We start from the raw sequence: 18,752 nt of genomic DNA on the forward strand, positions 1-18,752 counted from the left end.
TGATGGCGCGCGGACGCTGAATCCACTTCGTGACAATCATGATCTTTCGCTGCGAGCATGTTTGTTTGTTCATCAAACAGCCGATGGACTGAACACTCAAGCACCGGAAAGAAAGGGATTAGTACTCATCCAAAGCAGCTGGAATGGTATCTTGATTGGCGGTGCCCATGGCCGGACTCGCCATGCCCACTGCACAGGAAGACAGCTGTAAATGGTGTTCAAACATCCTGGTGTCGGGGTACCCACCATATGATAATGAGACCTTGCCCATTGGATTCTCAAGTGACGCGCTTCTCACCGGAATCGCTAGCGTCTTGGTTGTTAAGGATAGTGGTCTACTTATAGCTTCAAAGCGATTGTTCCGTAGAACCGGCCCCCAATATGGCGCTCGCGGCGCTCCGATGCGTCGCTTCGAGCGCGATATCGGTCAAAACAACCTCAACATCGGTGTACTCTAGGGACGCTATATGATCGCACTAGCTGCTACCATCATGTACGATCGAGGCGAGCTTCTCCCTCCTCATCCACGAAGTAGACAGTTCGGCGAATCTAGAAGTCGTCTCTCATCTGTCAGCGCCTTTATAAGACCTGGATCTCGGTCTGTCCCGTTTACGAGCCATGTTTCTACGAGGAAACTACATCATTGCCTTCTTTCTGGCATGCCTCAATCTGCACAACAGCGTGGCTGCTCAACGATTAGCCACGCCCCAGGAATGGTGGTTTTCGGCCTGTCGTGGTGGGTGACTCGTCCAAGCCATGGTATAGCCGCCCCAACACGCTAAGGAGTTCCCGGACCCTATCAGCAGTCCCTGGGATGGCACCATGGCTCACGAGCTCGCGCAATGGAGGTACTCAGCATCCGAGAGACCTCAGCTATGAGTTCGGTTCATACTGGGGTCTTGATAGTGCATTCCAGAGCCTTGGTATCGATGGGCGATCGAACTCGAACCACGGACCTAACAGGTGCTTCCATGTCAACCATGGGGATTCGACGCTCAAGCGACCGGACGGCAGCCTGTTGCCCCTCTCCGACCAAACTACATCGATCCGGATGGATGGAGCAGGAGAGTAAGCCCATCTCTTCTCTTCTCTCTCAAGTTGCTGACAATATAGGTCACTGGTGCGTTCTCTAGCATCGGCATCAATGCCGACGCGGGTCTGGTATACTTCATAAGCAGGAAAAGCGCTCGCGAATCTGCGAAGGTCTTATGGCGACCAGACACCTCGATCGAGAGACCTACCGGCCCTGCGAAGTAACGCCGACTTTGCATGGGGCTTCTGGAATCGATTGCCGCACAATACTCCAATCACGGCCTTTTGGAGTTTGAGTGTCGACAATGCGCAGACTTTAGGCATTTTGAACCTCGCCATCAAGACCTATAGACCACCACTGGGGCATACGAAGGTGAACAGCATCCAGGAATGTCCAGGAACTGACTTCGACATCACCTCTGTCGAAGCTGTCGCTATCCTAGGTATGTGTGTGTGTTGGACATGACAGCTGTTGCTATACCCCTGGTATTGATGAGAAGAGCTTTGGATATGCAGCGCTGACAGACTACACTGCAGGTTCTCCGAGCGGTATAGCAGTCGGCTTCTTCCTTGCCCAGCACAAACAGCAACTAAGAGGCAACAAGATGATCTCCAAGATCACAGTCTTCAAAGCGCGTCAACCCGTTACGGGCGACGAATATCCGACTCTGATCTTTTGGGTAAAAGATGTAACCAATCTTTATGGAGAGATCGACGGCGCGCAATTGGGGAACGTCTCGAATGTGGATGCGATCGATGTTGCCGAAGATTTAGAGGAAACGAAGGTATTGAGAAGGAGCGTGGATGGACGGAGTGTTTTTAGAGAGCACTTTATTCGTGTATGACTATAAATGTAAGCGATGTCAGAGCTAAAGTCCAACAGCGTAGAGACGCGGATCGGAGATGAAGTAGCGAAAGGGTTGACGAAGGTGGGATGGACTGTATCCAGAGGTTGTTGGCATACGCGTGTGCGTGATAGACATGAACAGAATGAAATACTTCCCGACAGGATACTGTGCATACGAAGCATCTGCCGATGAGTGTATGGAAGCTGTTGATGGTGTTGACGCGAAGCTGTAGCGGACGCTCGGGTTACCTGCTCCGACATGACATCTTTGGCTGACTAATATGTCATCCTGCATCACGCTAGACCGAACGACGCGTCGACGCGTCCGGCTTCACCATACATACGCGCAACACACGCTTGTGGAATGCAACGCTCCCTACATTGTTCAATGGCTGCTTCTGCCTCAATAAATTCATCACAGCTACATTGTCATGCTCCAACGCCACGAGCTAGTAAAACATAGCTTATGCAGGTACTGATAGCACGCACCTTGTATCGCATCTACAGCAAACGCCCGCACAATAATACCGCAAAGGAGTACTGATCGATTTCAACGAACAACTGTCAATTAGGATGGTCGCGAAATCAGAGCTCCAAGCGATATGGTTCAACGGACAATGATAAGACAACCACATCTTATGGAACGAAGGCCAGGAAGGCTTGCAGCTATGACCTCTCGGCTTCATGCTATTCACATCACCCAGAATATTCTCCGACTCACGGCGATGGGCAGCTTCAGTATACGCACGGGAGAAGATGCACCCGTCATGGGTTTCTAGGTGCCAAAGGTTGAGGGTCCAAGGCCAGTGTCATTGCTGAGCAGGTAAAGCCTTCACTGCATCTCGGTGGCGGTAGTATTTTGTACTGTTGAGTGAAATAGAACGACAGTAGAGTCGCTTGTAACTAAACTTTCTTTCGTAGTACGCTCAGAACGCAGTGTGGGTCGGGCCCCCAGCTCTACACCTACGACTGCTCGTGCACCTTGCGCAAGGATTAGATCTAGGCTGCTCACCCTTCACCTCCCCACCTCCCGCCGGAACTATTTGTTCTTCTGCTTCTCCGCTTTCGCGTACCCGTCCGTCGCTCAGCCTCAACTAGTCACACTCTACCGCGCTCTTCCTTTTTCGCCGCGATGAAGGCACTCGATTTCCTGTCATGGACGGGTTTAGTCGCTCTGGTAGCAAGTGAACGTCTCATCACGACACACGGGCCTCTCTTGAACATCTCAGCCCCTCACATTTCCAGGAGGAACGCCATTCCAATCGACTTCGCTGGCTTCAACCCCGCGGACCCCGGCTTCGTCGTCCATACTCGGGCAATCAGCGATGAAGAGTATGAAAAGGCGATATGTCGAGGCCAGAAACTTTTCCTCGCGATGACCAGAGACGGCAATCAAGGCACACGTTACATCGATCCCCTCCACAGCCCTTGGGACGGCAGTCTCGAGGCAGAGGGATTGAAATGGGCTTGGGATATGTGGGAAGACGAGGACTCTTGGTGCGCCTTCGGCCACCGAGGGATGACAACCGCTTTCAAAGGTCTCAGCATCAGCGATAAGTCGCTCGACGACGGAGGAGACAATCAGTGTTTCAGCGCCTTCCACTACAACAGTCCGGCCGTTCTCTTTGATCCAAAAGATCCTTTCTACCTGGATGACCCCGATGGTCGGATGTTGCCAATCGATAAACAATACTATCTTGATCCATCGGGCAAGAGGCAGCGGGTAAGTTGGGATTGCGCATCAGCCTGCAAAGCCGAATACCGTAGCAAATTGCGGGGGTGACTAACACAGAGCCTAGTGCACAGCTTCCACGTACACGTTCGGCGTCAATCCCAAGGCGGGCGTACTCTTCTTCCTCTCGCGCAGTAGCCCCTTCGAAACCGCAAAGATGCTCTGGAAATACACCCCAAAGACCTCTGAGCTACCTGAGCTACGCGCCAGTTCTGACTTCGCATGGGGTCTCTGGAATAAGCTACGCGGAAAGGACAACCTTGGTGACATCCGCAAAATTTTCAGCCTGTACATCAACAACAAAGAGACGCAATCTATCATCGATAAAGCGATCGCTAAACAGGCCATCAAAGAACTAAAGAAGTGGCCAGGAACGGAGATTGATCCAAAGTCGGAGGAAGGACTAGCGATTATCGGTGAGTGTCTCCCATTGACATCTCGTTCTTCCTTCATTTACTAACAATATCGCTCAACAGGTTCCGCGAACGGTCGAGCCGCAGGTTATTTCCTTGCGCAACACAAGAAACAGTTGGGCAAGGACAAGTACATCTCCAAGATCAACGTCTTCCTGACCGATAAGGAAGACCCGATGAGAAACATTCTCTTTTACGTCGACGATGTGCTTTCGCCGCCGCCGGAGATGGCGGAGCCGGAAGATAAGGACAAGGGCAAGGACAAGGGCACTGGGTTGGTGGAGTCGAACCTTATTGATGGAGATGGTGATGGAACAAGCATTGTAAGACGGCATGTGGTCTTTGTAGGCCGCTCAGACTAGGTATATAGAGACCGGCTTTCGGCGCTGCGCCTCAAGTAGCTGGTTTTGTGTCACGAAGGAAACGATTAGATGGTTAGACAACATTGGTTCAATTTGAGAGCATGCGATCACTAGCACAAAGCTAGCCTTATTAAAGGTAATCAATGTATGCGTCCATTCCAGAAACGATGATTTGTACAAGAAAACATCATCGAGCTTTTGCCTTCTCCAATCCAACTATCCCTCCACCCTTCTATTACGACTTCGCAAACACTTTATGACTCCTCACAATGCTCTTCCCATCTTCAGACCGCGCTACCACTCGATCCCCGTCCTCGTCGATAGCAACAGTCTCATCCAGCGCGACATCTCCCAACTGAATCTCCGGCGGAATACCAGGCGGTGGATACGGCGCCGGCTTAACAACGAAGCACATATACGGCAACGCTGGTACTCCCATGAAGGGACTTCCCGGTGCGCCCTGGAAGACATGTATAGCCGAAACATATCTATTGTGCCCAAACTGGGGTTTATGTTGCCCAAGCAGGTAGCCTGCCGCGATGCCGTTCGGCGATCCTAGAAGTCATACATCAGCACTGTGTAACATCCTGCAAGCAAGAGGCCGTGTGGAACCTACCCAACAAAGTCCAGTATTCCGCTGCCTTTCCAGCTTCAAACACCTCCCCGGGCCAAGGTCGTACCTCTCGGCCTTCCAAAGCGCGCGCGATGATGGCGCGTGTCTCCTCGTTGGTGATCCGGTGGGAGAAGATGTAGTTGATGTTGGCGAGGTTGCCGGGGCTCATCCTCGTCCATAGACCCCAGGCGATGTCTGAACTCGAAGCTAGAGCGGGCAGCTGGTCTCGCGGAGCTTGGGCGACGTTCCAGAGTTGTTTGGCCGCGGATTGAGCTGACCGGCGGTTGATCATGTGGATGACGCCGTCTTGCGCGTTGATACCGATGGTGTGGAATGCGCCTGTGATCTTGTAGGTTCTCCCGCTGACGACGTACTGCTGTTGGTTTCTGGCTGGTAGCTGGCCGTTTGGCAAACGCTGGACAGCGGGACTATCTCTGTGAACGTAGGAGAAACACTTGTTCGGTCCGCCATCCGGGGCACTTCTCGCGCTGATCCCAAGAGCCTTCAGTGCAGTTTCGAACATCGGTTTCATGGTGAAATCGCATTCGTCTTTGATGTCTCTGTTTTCGCTATTATCTAGGTAGCCCCACAGTGCAAGCTCGTTGACGAGTGTTCCAGTCCATGGGCTGTTTAGTGGATTACCGAACCGCTGGGCTTCCTGTGGATTGAGGGTGTCCATCATCTGGAGCTTCTGGCCGCGGCAACCGGCAGTTTGCCAGAGGAAGTCGTTGGCTGGCGCGATGGGTGCTCTTTTGAGTAGACTATGGCCGTCTTCAGTGATTAGACTGGAGAAATCGAGTGACGTCTCGTTGACGGAGGGTAGTAGAGCCTCACCCGCGACGAGACTCTGAATCGCGGCGAGACATGAAAGTAGGTGGATTTTCATGTCGCAGGTTGATGGTAGGCACTGCGGTGAGAGAGTGCATGAGAGATGTAAGCGGGTCTATGGAGTAAAGGGCGTTAGTTCCAGTGACACGACGCGTACGTACCGCGGAATGACGTGAGTAACATTCGGAGTGTTTGCAATGTGAGTGAAAGATTAATTAAGGTAAGTAGCAAGAGTTAGAAGCGTTAGCGTGGCGATTTTGGGAGTGAAAGACGCAGTCATCAATCAACATGAAGAAGCATTTGGATGCTCATGACATATACTAAGTATACATATCTGTGAGTCGGTCCAATGTGGCTTAAGTCGTATACACAAGATCGCACCCTTACAACTTCGCCCGGAGTATATGCTGTCTGACTATGTTCTTCTCATCGGAAACTCTCTTGGCCACTTCTACTGCTTGCGCTGGTGGCGGTATAAGAGGATCGGTTAGATCATCCGGTACCTGCGGTGGTGGGTAGGGCGCGGGTCCGACGAAGAAGAAAATGTGGGGTGCTGATGAGTCTGCGTCTACCCGAAAAACGCGGATCGTTTTGACCCAGCGGTTGCCACTTAGTTGGGGCTTGTGTTGGGCGAGGAAGAATCCGGCTGCCCTGCCGTTGGGGGATCCTATCACGTAGTTCTGATCAGTTTCGTGTCAAAACGGATATGCGCAACGCTCTATATGTGTAAGTATAGGGAAGAAACAAACAGAACGTACCCAAGATAGCCAGATAGCTGTCAGTGTGGTATTCGAAGTCGACCCCCGGCCAGACTGGAACCTCGGTCAATTGGGTTTCCTGCAGCGCCCTGTCGATAATCTTCTCCGTTTCGGAATTGACGACTGTCAAAGATGCTATAACCCAGATTTTCCGGAGATCGCTACTCGCTCGTCTCCAAAATGCCCATGCTAGATCCGAACTCATACGCAGAGCCGGCAACTCATTTGGATCGACTGTATGCTGATCCTCTAGACCCCATAAGTCGCGGGCTTCGAATGCGGGAGAGCCACGTTGAAGAAAGAATATCGCGCCTGCATCTGGGTTGACGACCGCCGTAGTGAAACCGCATGTGGCCTGTATCGCGATCGCTTAGGTTAGCAGGAGGTTGCTAGATCGTATCGGGACTCAAATCATGAACTCACCCTATATAATCGACCATCGACGTCATAGTACTGTTCTTTCCTGGGGTACATGTTTCCATTTTCATCCTTCTCCATACGATCACTGTCGCAATGCTTTACGGAGAAGCAATAATTTGGTCCGCCGTAGAGGTGGCTGCCTGTAGTGGTTCCGAGGTAACTGAGAATCCTCCTGAGGAAATTCATATTGCACTCTGTATCGGGATCGGTAACTCCATCTTTCCAACCCCACTTGGCGAGGTCGTCCCTCATCTCGCCGTCCCAGGGAGAATTGATGGGATTCACGAATCGTGCAGCTTCCGGAGCGTTTTGCGTGGTCCCGAGGAGTAGTTTTCCGCCCTTGCATTTTGCTGCATGCCAGAGCGCATCGTCGGCAGGTTGTAGACCAAAGCAGAAGTCGTCATCGCTGTCGTATCTAGCGTTCAAGCTGCGGCGGTGCCAGCGGCACTCAGGAGTCTCTCTCTTGACATTGGTGTCGTTGCGCAAAGCTTCAGTCGCGCCAAGGATGAAGAGACCCGTGGTAGAGATGATGTGTATGAGCTTCATCATACGAGATCGTAGTATCGCAGTCGGAGTGTTGCGGCCGGTTGACGTGAAAGGGAATATGTGAATGTGGTGACTGTAGGCTACCCCAGGCAAGCGAGTAATTTTAGCATGCCTAAGCAAGGGTGAGTGACCTAAACGCGGGGGGAACTCGGAGCAAGTGCGCTGCTTGCGAAGTGAAGGCGAGACTGGCGTCATAAAGCCAAAGCAGGCACGACCGTGCACCGGGATATCTAACATGTGGAACACGAGAACCCACGTTTGCAACAGACATTGCGACCATGCTATCTCTCGCACTGGTCCGCTAACAAGTAGTGTAAGGGCAGTATTGATGTGAGGCTCTAGGAAATTTGGCCAAGAGCACATCCAGTCTCTTTCGATACGCTACTTCCTTCCCATCAAAGCTTCGCCCAAACAACATGTTCCCTAACCAAATCCTTCCCATCCCTACTCCTCCTCACTACCCTACCCTCTCTAACCGCCGCATTACCCTTCTCCGCCGGTTTCTCCGGCGCACCAGGAGTGTCATGCACATCCGGCATCGGTGGTGTATTCTTATCAACATGAAAAATGAGATTAGGCTCATCATCAAACTCATCGCCGTCGTTTCTAAATATCGTGATCTTGTAAATGAAATTCGCGCCACCGAGCTGCCTCTTGTGTTGTAGAAGAAAGTAACCAGCGCCGAGTCCATTGGGCGAACCTAGGCAAACGTCAGAGTGAGCGAGATACGATGTACAGGGAAAGCGACGTACCAATAAGCACAAGAGCAGCTTCAGCCTCAGCCTCATTATCCGACCCCACAACAACTTCCGTCCCAGGCCATCTCTTCAGCTCCGTTTCTCCCACCGCTTCCAGAGCCTTCGGTATAATCGTCTCCGCCGTTTGCGTATTAACAATCTGGAGAGCCATGATCATCTTGATCTTCGGTTCGCCGGGAACCCTGTTCCAAAGCGCCCAAGCTAGATCAGAGCTCGAGCGTATCTTGGGCGAGTCGGCTTTATCGACTTGGTCCGGTTTCAGATTCCAAAGATCTGTGGCTCCTTGCTCGGGTGACATTCGGTTGAGGAAATAGAGAATACCGTCGTTGCGGTTTATGCCTACGGTACTGTAGGCGCCGGTGACCTTTCGCGTTGTTAGATATTTGCCTAGTGGATATTTTGTTGATGGAGCTGGGGGTTACTGACCCTGTACGTTTTCCCATCCGCCTCGTAACGCTGACTGGACAGATAAGGCATCTTCCCATTCTTGTCTAGAATGACCGTAGGCCCATTGCTATGCTGTAATCTGAAGCAATGATTCGGTCCACCCTTCCCCGCAGGTCGCGTATCAGCATCGAGAGCATCGAAAGTGTTCTTCATCTTTAACGTCTCATCGAAGTCACATGAGTCGTCAACCTTCGCATTCTCCTCTTCGTCATCGAGCCAACCCCATTTCCTCAGTTCGGGCTTTAGATCACGGTCCCATGGGCTTTGTGTATAAGGCCATTGCAGCATCGTGTTGCTTTCTTCTTCGTCGAGAGACATGGCTCGGACAAGGGCGGCGCCGCGACAGTAAGCCTTGTGCCATATGGGGTCATGATCTGGGGGTGGTGGTGTGTCGACAGCAAGTACAGGATCTGCGGCGGCAATCGAGACTTTGGAGCTTGAGTTGATGGCAGTGAAATCTTCATGTAGCTCTTGTCTAGATACGAGTCCACTTGTAGCCGAAGCAACAAGACAGACGAAACAACTGTAGAATAGCAGCCTCATCTCAACAAAGGGTAGTAGTAACAGTTTGGAATAGTGAGAGCAAGGGGTTTGGATGGAGGCAAGGTCTAGACCGGGATAAACTCCTGACGTGATTCCGCAATGTCTACCATGACGCAAGAAATTTCGCAATCAGCCTCTAGGTAGGAGTGAAACAAAGTGTCAAAGACCGCCTTGTCGTGGACTTCCAAACGCTCAAGCCCCCCACTTCTTCTTCAACGCTTCCACTTGAGTCGCATTAACGCCCAACACACTTCCGTGCCTCAAGTTCTGAGGCCAGGCGCTCCTATCACTCGCTGTCCATTGGCCACCCCTTACATTGGTACTTTCGTAGGGCCTATATCCATCCGCTCCGTAGAAGTCCAGCAAGAGATGCGCCTTGCCGGCTACCTGGTTGTCCCAGTAAGGCGCGGGGCCCTCCACGCCAGACGCGATGATTGCATTGGCACCTGCAGGCCTAGACCAGGTGCCGAACAGTCCGTTGGTCGAGATCTTCGTGTAGACTGTCTTCGCGCTCTCGTCCTTCAAAAAGCGCGCGTACGCGTTGTTACCAAGAGAAAGGAATTCTTGGTCGATAACGTTGATGGGGGATCGGTTGATATAGTCCTGAGGCGTGCTAAAGGTCTTGAAGTCCTTGGTATATGCGTAGCGGATTCGAATCGATGAAGGTGAACCTGTGTGTTGCGGGTCGGAAGTGGGATAAAATTTGCTCGCCCAATGAACGAAGTATTGGCCTTTGGCTTCGTCGAAAATAGCACTGGGTGCCCAGACCATTCCCGCAGTCGCATCTTCAACGGTAACGAGGCGTTCGTTCGTCCATGTGACAAGGTCGACGGACTCCCAGACAAAGATGCCGCGAGACCCCGTGCGTTGGGATGCGTCCCACGTTGTCTTGCCGATATTCAAGTCGGTGCCAATGATGTACCACTTTTTGCCAGCTTCAGCTGCTCCACCGGAGATGATGGCTGGGTCGCGGACTCCAAGAGTGCCTTTCGTAGGGTTGATGACAGCTTGACCCTTGTTTAAAGCAGTCATGGAGTTGGCGTTGTTGCCATTGGAAAGATAGAAGTATACAGAAGGCTTGTCGCCGAGGAAGAAGACGCCGAGATAGTTCGTGAGAGAGGAATCGGCACGAGATGCAATGGCTTGTCTTGAAAAGTCGAGGGTCTGTGACGGTAGAGCAAGAATGCTAGGAAGCAAGCAACACAAAGTGAGGAGACGCATCGTGAAAGGAGTAGAGTAAGCCCGGATATGACGAGCAGATGAGAAGGTCCAGGGCCACTTATAAAGGCTGTGAAATAAAGTTCCATCCGGCGTTGCCACATAGTTTGTCAAGGATACGACGTCACGAGCGTTGCGCAACGGCTGTCCCTCCTAAGATGGCTAGGTACCCAAGCTTCCGTGAACCCTAGGAGCGTCAGACCAGGAAGGTGACCATTTTCGCGGGATAACGTAGTCACAAAGTCAGTAGCACCTCTTCTGGTAGGTGGGTCTGGGGATAGATTAAGTTGGATATGGGGTGTGGTATTAATCCGGCGCTACCGGTTTCCAAGGCGCTACATAAGCAGCCTCGGTAGTTCGGCTCAATGCAAATGCCATAACAAGATGGTTCCATCGACCAGATCAAGAAGGCAGTCGAATACACATAGTTCCTTTTCGTGTTCTCGGGCGCAGGAAATATTCGCGACTGTCCGGTAGTCGACTTCATGGAGCCGTCAAGTTTCGAAGCTGGTTCTGCATTGGTCACCCTCACTAGCCATGGCAGACTCACCGCATATTCACCAACAACACCGTGGTTAACGAGCTACAAAAGGCCAGCGCAGATACACACCGTGTTGTGGCTGATTGTGTGAATTAGGAGGCATCCGAGATGTCATGGGTGCGTGTATACCCTGCTTGCTCTTGTGTACGCTTGGAATGACCTTCCAACTGTTCAGTCGTCATCGCTATCATATCCAGCTACGAGCATGGTCGATAGTTTTGAGGGTTGTGCGGCGGCTTTGACCTGAGGCGCGGGTGTCGAAGCAGGCGCCTTTTTCTTGAGGCCCAACGCAGCGCTGAAGTCTTTCTTTTCCTTTGGCTTCTTGGTGAACGTTGTAGCAACAGGTACTTCGATGGGCGCGTCGAACATGTCTTCGTCGATCGTCTCCTCGCCGATGTCAGGCATGCTCCGATTCGCGAATGCTTGTCGTGCGGCCTCTGCGTCTTCTTCCTCCTGCTTCTTGCGTCGCTCGTCGGCAGCATCGGGTTGTACCTCCGTTCCTTTGCCCTCGCGATCCGCCTTCTCCAGCCTTGCGTTTCTCGACCTGATCTCGTCTAGGGCGTCCGCGATGGCCATCTCGGTTTTGGCATCAATGACCTTTGTCTCGAGTTCTTTCATGGCGTCGCGCTCTGCCTCTTCCCTTTCTATGCGATCCAGACGTTCCTCTTCGGTCTCTTCATTGAGCTTGGCCTCTCTCCACGGCTCGAAATTTCTCTTCGCGCCACGCTCGCATTCGTAGTCCATGTTCTTAGGGTCTGTCTTGAAGGTGATCTCGCCGGAGCATCGCGTGCATCGAATGTAGAAGCGGAAGATGGCGATGTTGTAGTACTTTTGATCGGTCGTTTCCTTGCGCGCATTGAACTTGCGGCCTTTGTAGATGAACTCGCCGCAGTGTGTGCATTTCATGGAAAAGGGTGCCATGAGGCGAACCGTCATCAGCTTAGGACCGGCATTCTTGGGGCCGCGCTGACGCGTGATCTTCGACGGGTCGAAATCCGGTGGGTAGTACTTGGTGAGCACTTTTCGTTCGGACATGGCGGCGGTCTATGTGGTCTGGCGAGTTTTGGCACTGAGGGGACGCTTCGAGTTGATGTATTGAAAGAGAGTACAAGTTTTATGCTGCGCAAACGAAGATGTCGCGCGTGATATGGATAAGGTCGTGTGGCGTGTTGGATGTTAAGTGAGAGCTGGAAATCACGTCCAGGTAACAGCAACCTTAGCGCGGAACCTTTTGGCTGACTAAGGCGGGCCGCTGCTGCAGGCACCCCGCAAACATGTGCTCTCGCGTCGGGCAGGCGCGACCCTGGCTCCAAACATCGCGCCGCCGCCGACTGCCACCTCGACTGGGGATATCTTTTGGGGCACATTCACTACCCGCTTGAACAGACTATACCCAATGCGATAGCGAAAGTATGGAGAAATATCTACGCGAGTGGCGCCAGGAAGCCCTCAATCGCTGCCAGTACGACACAGCCATCTTTGTTGCAGACAAGCTGCTGGCGTTGACGGGTATGTCGAACGCCTTGAACACTCCGCGCATACTGACAAAACCGGGTAGACGACGACCAAGACGCATTCTGGCTAGCTCAGGTACACTTCACCACCGGCAACTACAACAGGACACAATCGCTCCTCGCACGCGGAAACCTCGTCGAGCGCACGCCACAATGTCGATACCTCGCTGCGCACTGCTCTCTGAAGCTGGGAAAATTGGAAGATGCACTACAGATACTGGGCGACAAGAACCCAACCCATTTAATCTCGGCGCCCGGGAACACGCGCACCAAGCTGCGGCATGTCGACGTCAACACACGGGCTGGCGCAAGGCAGACCAAGAACGGCTCGCGCAACGAGCGCCTACCCACGAGCGAAGAGCGTGATCGAGAGGATGTTAACAACATCAAGTCGGAAGCGGGCATGTGCTACCTCCGGGGTGTGTGCTATGCAAAGCAAAACTCCTTCGACCGGGCTAAGGAATGCTACAAGACGGCGGTTCAGATCGACGTGCAATGCTTCGAGGCCTTCGATGCGCTCATGTCCAACTCGTTGATGGCACCGGAGGAGGAGTGGAAGTTCCTCGAATCGCTCAACTTCGACACCATCAACGTCGCCAACAACCCTTCCTTGTCACAAGAGGCAGCGTCCTTCACCAAGACACTCTACACAACACGCCTATCCAAGTACACCAGACCAGAAGAGTTTGCGAACGCGACCGAGACACTCACCACTCACTACAACCTTGGCGAGAACCCGGACATTGTCCTCTCCAAAGCGGATCTCATGTTCACCCTATGCCGCTTCCGCGATACCCTTGCTCTCACGTCGGCGGTCCTAGCGAACGACAAGTACAACTTCAACATCATGCCCATACATATAGCTTCCTTGCACGAGCTCGGCGAAAAGAACACTCTTTTCCTGCTTGCGCACGAACTAGCAGACACGAACCCCTCAGAACCATGCGCATGGTTCGCCGTTGGCACCTACTATCTCGCAATTGGTCGCATAGCTGAAGCACGCCGCTACTTCTCCAAATCCTCCATGATGGACCCACACTTTGGCCCTGCCTGGATAGGCTTCGCGCATACTTTTGCCGCAGAAGGGGAACACGATCAAGCCATCTCCGCCTACTCCACCGCGGCACGCCTCTTCCAGGGTTCACATCTTCCACAGCTCTTCCTCGGCATGCAAAACCTCCAGTTGAACAATCTGAGTTTGTCGCGAGAGTACTTGAAGACGTCATACGATCTATGCGAGAACGATCCTTGCCTTCTTAACGAGATGGGCGTTGTCTACTTCCACGAAGGACAACTACTGGACGCTATACAATTCTTCCGCCGTGCGCTAGCCTTCTCAGAGCAGAACGAAGCAGACCCAGATGCCTGGATACCCACACGGATAAACCTCGCCCATGCGCTTCGCAAATGTGAGCAGTACAGCGAAGCACTCGAGACATTCGACGAAGTGCTTCGCCATGGCATGAAGGACCCGAGCGTCTTCACCGCAAAAGCCCTGGTTCTCCTGAACCTCAACCGGAGTTGGGACGCTATCATCACCTTGCATGAAGCACTCGCTGTCTCGCCACAAGATCCCATGGCTACCGACCTCCTCAATCGTGCGCTAGAGATCAACGAGTCAGACAGCGGACTCCTTGAGTCCGGAACTGCGGGAGGACCAGACATGACAGGAGACGCAGATGAAGACGAAGAAATTGAAGAGCTCGAACGAAGAATGAACGGCAAGCTACGCGAAATCGAACAGAATCGCGTTGCGGGTAGGCGAGGTCGCAGGAGGCGGCATGCACAAGGCGCAGCAGACGAGGATCTTAGTGCGTTTGGTGAGAGTATGGTCGTCGATTCAGACGACGGCTAGTAATTGCAAGTGATACTTTTGGATACGCGAACAACAGCTCTGGATTTGAATGTCTCTACAGGCAGAACACGTACTATACGGCTTTGGTCACGTAGTCGGGCAGGCGTCAAATGGGCTTTGAATCATGGCATAGCGTGGAGTGAATGGGTTTTGTAATCGTCTTTTTGTATAGCAGATACCATATGATATGACTTTTGCTCCTCTTCGAATAACCTTTATCTTCTCGACTCTATACTAGATGAACGAATGTATAGAGTCAAGAAGATGAATAAACAAACTCATTCATCTTCTCGACTCTATACATTCGTTCATCTAGTACATTGGTCTCCATTATGTCCGGCCCAGTGGAATCGTCACGAGACAATAGCAAATCTTGCAAGCGTCTCTGGAAAGACACATACCGCGCGTTTCAACTCTGGTCGACGAGTGATTCCGTAAAGAGCGTTGTCCAAAGGCATTAGTCCCCGTTACGACAGCAGGCGATCACAGCGTACCGCTCATGTCCCCGTTCTTGTTTCGGTACCTGATTTATACTCTTCGCATCTCTGATGGCGAGTGAATGGCTTCCACATGGGCATTCTACGTGCTTTCCGGAGAGTGTGACTTGGTCAGCAACACCACTATTGACCCTCAGTCAACAGATGCGCCCTCGCCCCGAAAGTACCAATTAAGTTCTTGAAAGACAGTCAGCCAGCGAACACAAGGTCAGCGCATTCCCCATCGCACCTTTAATGTATCCCCACTTCCGCATCACGGTTTCAATGCCCTTCCTCGTGGTCTTCCTCGCGTGTTCCCTGCTCTTTCCACTCTTCAGCAAAGCATCATAGTCAGTGTGCGTATGGCGGACATGCGCAATGACGGCAAACAAGATCTTCCGAGATAGAGGTATCGAGCTCGTTCGGCCAACTCTACCAGAGTGTTTCTTGAATCCGTGCTTAAGGACGGCTTGCTTCTCTGACGCTGGTATCTTCGGAAACTGCGTGTCTATCTCAACAGATGCTTTGGAGATGTCAGTCGCATCGCGCTTTGTTGTAGCTGCGCGGCGAGTTGACAGCGTTTCCTTTGACTGTTTGTTGACCTTGTGCAGAACGTGCAAGGGGATTCGGATGCCAGTCCTTCTTTTCTGGTCGTCGATGACGATGTATAATGGACGCCCGGCTTCGTGGGTGAGTTTGCGGCAATGCAGTGTTTTGTAGCGGTCGCCTTTCGGAAGGAAGCCGTAGGATTTAGGTACCGGTGACTTCTGTGTGACTGTGATCTCTTGACGCATGGTTATGTTCGGAGCTGTGTCTGCTCTAGAGGCAGTTTAAAGGGTTCCTGTTTTGTGTCCATTTGGTAGAGCAAGTTCTAAGTCGTGATGCAGTGCTGACAAGTTTCCTTGCATTCTTTGTATATGATGAATTGCGCTCGCGAAAGAAATCGAACAAAGCAAAGGTGAAGCGTTGGCGTTATGACAACGCGTCTCGACGCGTCCTCGATAGCTTACGTCATTGGCAGTTTCGAGCGCTAGGCCCAAACGGACGAGCACATGTGACGGCATCTCCATCAATCGCTCCGTCGCTCCATCTCCAGATTCCAGGCCCTGCGTCTTCTTCTTCCTCAATGCCCTCACAGCCTGCCTTGCGCAGTTTACCGTGCCTCACCACGCAGATAAAGCGAATGCCCATTCTCCCCCGCGGTTCGGATCAGTCGGCAACCAAGTGCTAAGTTTGGCACTCAGACGCGTTGGTCCCACCACCGAACACCAATCCGCGACACAGCTGAGGCTTGCCTGACTCCACAGGAGCCATGGCCAGCACGATGACGACGCCTCAGTGGCTCAACCCTATAAAACCTTCAGCCACAGTTGTGGACCCCTACTTCTCACAGTCTTGACAGCTACCCTGGCTCTCCGCTCGGTTTAAACCCTTTTGGCCATGTCAATCAGACCTTTGAAGAGGTCGGATACAACGTTGAGCGATGATGCTGAGCTTGCTAACGTCACATATAACGACAAGTACGTTGTCGTGTATGACTTCGGTGATGTCGGTACGTTTTATCATTGAGGCATGGTGTTAAAGCGGACGGCTGACAAGGACTAGATGACGACGTTGCCATCGCAGAATGCAAGACGTTATTGCATGACCTAGAGTCTGCTGGCCTCAATACTGAGGTACGCCCTGGCTATGATCAAACACTGTTAGTGTTTGTCCAAGCGCCCAGAGATCTGCTTGGCAACGCAGTCTACAAGTCACGGTATGTTAAGCTCGTCCGTAACCTCGTCATTTGGAAGGAGGCTAAGTAGGCTTTGGCAGAGTCAAAGACTGGCTTTATGGCATCACCAAAGGCCACCCTGGCGGGACCGCTAAGACCGTTGTCACCGCAGAATTCGAAGCCGAAGATCTGCTTTCCATGTATCACCTTGTCAATTGGCGCAAAGAGCTTGGAGGCGCAGGTATTACACCAGAGTTTCCACCATGGGAAAATGTGACCGCAATCTTCCCGTTACACAACGCAGGTGCGAACCGCGCGTTATTGGCCCATCTGAGCACTCGGGTGTTCTTGGAACCAGCCGACCTGGATCGTATACGCGATCTATGGGGTGCCAAAGTTGCTTTCTACTTTGCCTTCATCCAGACTTACTTTCGATCCTTGGCATTTCCTTGCGCTGCTGGTGTATTTGCCTGGGCGTTCTTGCCGAAATACTCTCTGGTGTTCGCACTCCTAATCGGAGTCTGGTGCACCGTGTTCTTGGAGTATTGGAAGATCCGACAGACCGATCTCGCCATCCGATGGAACGTACGAGGAGTCGGCGACCTCAAAGTCAACCGCCCACAATTTCGCTACGAACAAGAGGTTATTGACTCAGCTGGAAGAGTCCGGCATGTGTTCCCAAGATGGAAGAGGATTGTGCGTCAGTTGGTCGTCATACCATTCGTCCTTGTCAGCACTCTGTTACTCGGGATTCTAATCGCATTCGTTTTTACCATCGAGACCTTCATTGGAGAAGCCTATGAGGGACCCTACAAGCTCTATCTGGTCAGTATATGCCCGGTCTCACCCATTGAGCTGTACTAAGGTTCGACTAGGAATACCTACCTACGGTCCTTCTTGCTGTTTTCTTGCCATACGCGACGAATTTTCTGGAAGACATTGCTACTGCGCTGACAGAATACGAGAATCATCGAACAGCTGATCATTACGAGATGTCGCTCACTCAAAAGATCTTTGTGCTCAACTCAATCACCAACTACCTACCAATCCTTCTTACAGCATTCGTATACGTACCCTTCGGTGGACAGATTATACCGTTACTGGAACGCGTTATCGATGCCACACTAGGCGCGCAGACTAGAGCCAAGATGGTGTTCAAGGCTGACCCTGACCGCCTGCGCAACGAAGTCATCGCGCTCACCGTAACGGGACAGGTCTCGAGCGCAGTCGAAGAGCTCGCACTACCTTGGCTGAAGACACAGATCAAGCAATGGTGGCGTGATCGACAAGCTAGCCGAACACGAAACCGCAGTAGTGACTCGTACGAAAGTCCGACTGCAGAAGATCCCGCGGAATCTCGTTTCCTACGGCGCACGAGGCGCCAAGCTTTGAGACCATCATACAACGTCCAAGAAGATATTGCAGAAATGGTCATTCAATTTGGCTATCTTGCGCTCTTCAGTCCCGTGTGGCCACTAGTGCCGATCGGCTTCTTCATCAACAACTGGATCGAACTGCGGTCGGACTTCCTGAAGATCTGTGTTGAGCATCAGCGTCCTCACCCAACACGTAGCGATGGTATCGGACCATGGGTGGCCAGTCTAGAGTCTTTGACATGGTTGGGGAGTATATCCAGTGCGGCCATCGTACACATGTTCGGTTCCCAGCGATTTCTCGGCGAATATCTTGGCTTGAGCACGTGGGCCAGCTTACCAGTGACGATCCTCATCTCCGAACACATCTTCATGGGCTTCAGAGCTGCTGTACGATTCGCCCTCTTCAGAATCGGTTCGGAGCAGACTCGGAAAGAGCGAGCAGAGCGATATGCGAGGAGAAAGAAGCATCTGGACGAGCTAGAGGCAACTGCAGAGAAGAAGTCACATCTTGATGTGACGGAACGCGAGCGGCGCAAGAGCGTTCGCATCAATGCAGCCGACATATTCTGGACCAAGCAAGCTGAGGTAGGAGCCAGCGCGGATGCCGGCGTCAGTATCATCAAGACATTGAAGAGTGCACAGAAGGAGAGCATCGTGACAGGTCGAGAGAACAAGATTGATTGAAACCCAGGGCATCAAGCCAAGATACGTCTCTATTGTTCCTCCATGTATGTACAAAGTCTTCCCCAATCCACC

The 18,752-nt window shown here is 52.2% G+C and overlaps 9 protein-coding genes across 9 annotated transcripts; 3 read left to right on the top strand and 6 right to left on the bottom strand.

The window, feature by feature from the left end:
- Positions 1-3,011: 3,011 nt before the first annotated feature.
- J4E93_005302 (uncharacterized protein) lies at positions 3,012-4,386 on the top strand (the record flags this gene model as incomplete). Its single annotated transcript, XM_049343223.1, has 3 exons — positions 3,012-3,602; positions 3,679-4,027; positions 4,088-4,386. 3 exons carry the CDS (start codon positions 3,012-3,014, stop codon positions 4,384-4,386), a joined length of 1,239 nt encoding a protein of 412 aa, XP_049199316.1.
- A 235-nt stretch (positions 4,387-4,621) lies between these two features.
- J4E93_005303 (uncharacterized protein) lies at positions 4,622-5,885 on the bottom strand (the record flags this gene model as incomplete). Its single annotated transcript, XM_049343224.1, has 2 exons — positions 4,622-4,941; positions 5,003-5,885. 2 exons carry the CDS (start codon positions 5,883-5,885, stop codon positions 4,622-4,624), a joined length of 1,203 nt encoding a protein of 400 aa, XP_049199317.1.
- Positions 5,886-6,210: 325 nt separating this feature from the next.
- J4E93_005304 (uncharacterized protein) lies at positions 6,211-7,551 on the bottom strand (the record flags this gene model as incomplete). The annotated part of the gene is made up of 2 exons (XM_049343225.1): positions 6,211-6,494; positions 7,023-7,551. The coding sequence occupies 2 exons, from the start codon at positions 7,549-7,551 to the stop codon at positions 6,211-6,213; spliced, it is 813 nt and encodes a 270-aa protein (XP_049199318.1).
- A 395-nt stretch (positions 7,552-7,946) lies between these two features.
- Positions 7,947-9,299, bottom strand: J4E93_005305 (uncharacterized protein; the record flags this gene model as incomplete). The annotated part of the gene is made up of 3 exons (XM_049343226.1): positions 7,947-8,251; positions 8,304-8,673; positions 8,736-9,299. The coding sequence occupies 3 exons, from the start codon at positions 9,297-9,299 to the stop codon at positions 7,947-7,949; spliced, it is 1,239 nt and encodes a 412-aa protein (XP_049199319.1).
- Positions 9,300-9,491: 192 nt separating this feature from the next.
- Positions 9,492-10,520, bottom strand: J4E93_005306 (uncharacterized protein; the record flags this gene model as incomplete). The annotated part of the gene is made up of 1 exon (XM_049343227.1): positions 9,492-10,520. The coding sequence occupies one exon, from the start codon at positions 10,518-10,520 to the stop codon at positions 9,492-9,494; it is 1,029 nt and encodes a 342-aa protein (XP_049199320.1).
- A 709-nt stretch (positions 10,521-11,229) lies between these two features.
- On the bottom strand, positions 11,230-12,093 carry J4E93_005307 (uncharacterized protein; the record flags this gene model as incomplete). The annotated part of the gene is made up of 1 exon (XM_049343228.1): positions 11,230-12,093. The coding sequence occupies one exon, from the start codon at positions 12,091-12,093 to the stop codon at positions 11,230-11,232; it is 864 nt and encodes a 287-aa protein (XP_049199321.1).
- Positions 12,094-12,470: 377 nt separating this feature from the next.
- On the top strand, positions 12,471-14,427 carry J4E93_005308 (uncharacterized protein; the record flags this gene model as incomplete). The annotated part of the gene is made up of 2 exons (XM_049343229.1): positions 12,471-12,567; positions 12,617-14,427. The coding sequence occupies 2 exons, from the start codon at positions 12,471-12,473 to the stop codon at positions 14,425-14,427; spliced, it is 1,908 nt and encodes a 635-aa protein (XP_049199322.1).
- A 630-nt stretch (positions 14,428-15,057) lies between these two features.
- J4E93_005309 (uncharacterized protein) lies at positions 15,058-15,697 on the bottom strand (the record flags this gene model as incomplete). Its single annotated transcript, XM_049343230.1, has 2 exons — positions 15,058-15,101; positions 15,154-15,697. 2 exons carry the CDS (start codon positions 15,695-15,697, stop codon positions 15,058-15,060), a joined length of 588 nt encoding a protein of 195 aa, XP_049199323.1.
- Positions 15,698-16,343: 646 nt separating this feature from the next.
- J4E93_005310 (uncharacterized protein) lies at positions 16,344-18,680 on the top strand (the record flags this gene model as incomplete). Its single annotated transcript, XM_049343231.1, has 4 exons — positions 16,344-16,455; positions 16,509-16,662; positions 16,722-17,445; positions 17,496-18,680. 4 exons carry the CDS (start codon positions 16,344-16,346, stop codon positions 18,678-18,680), a joined length of 2,175 nt encoding a protein of 724 aa, XP_049199324.1.
- Positions 18,681-18,752: the final 72 nt, after the last annotated feature.

Source organism: Alternaria ventricosa (assembly GCF_023758065.1).
Source record: "Alternaria ventricosa strain BMP 2768 chromosome Unknown scaffold_8, whole genome shotgun sequence".
Classification (NCBI taxonomy): Eukaryota; Fungi; Ascomycota; class Dothideomycetes; order Pleosporales; family Pleosporaceae; genus Alternaria; species Alternaria ventricosa.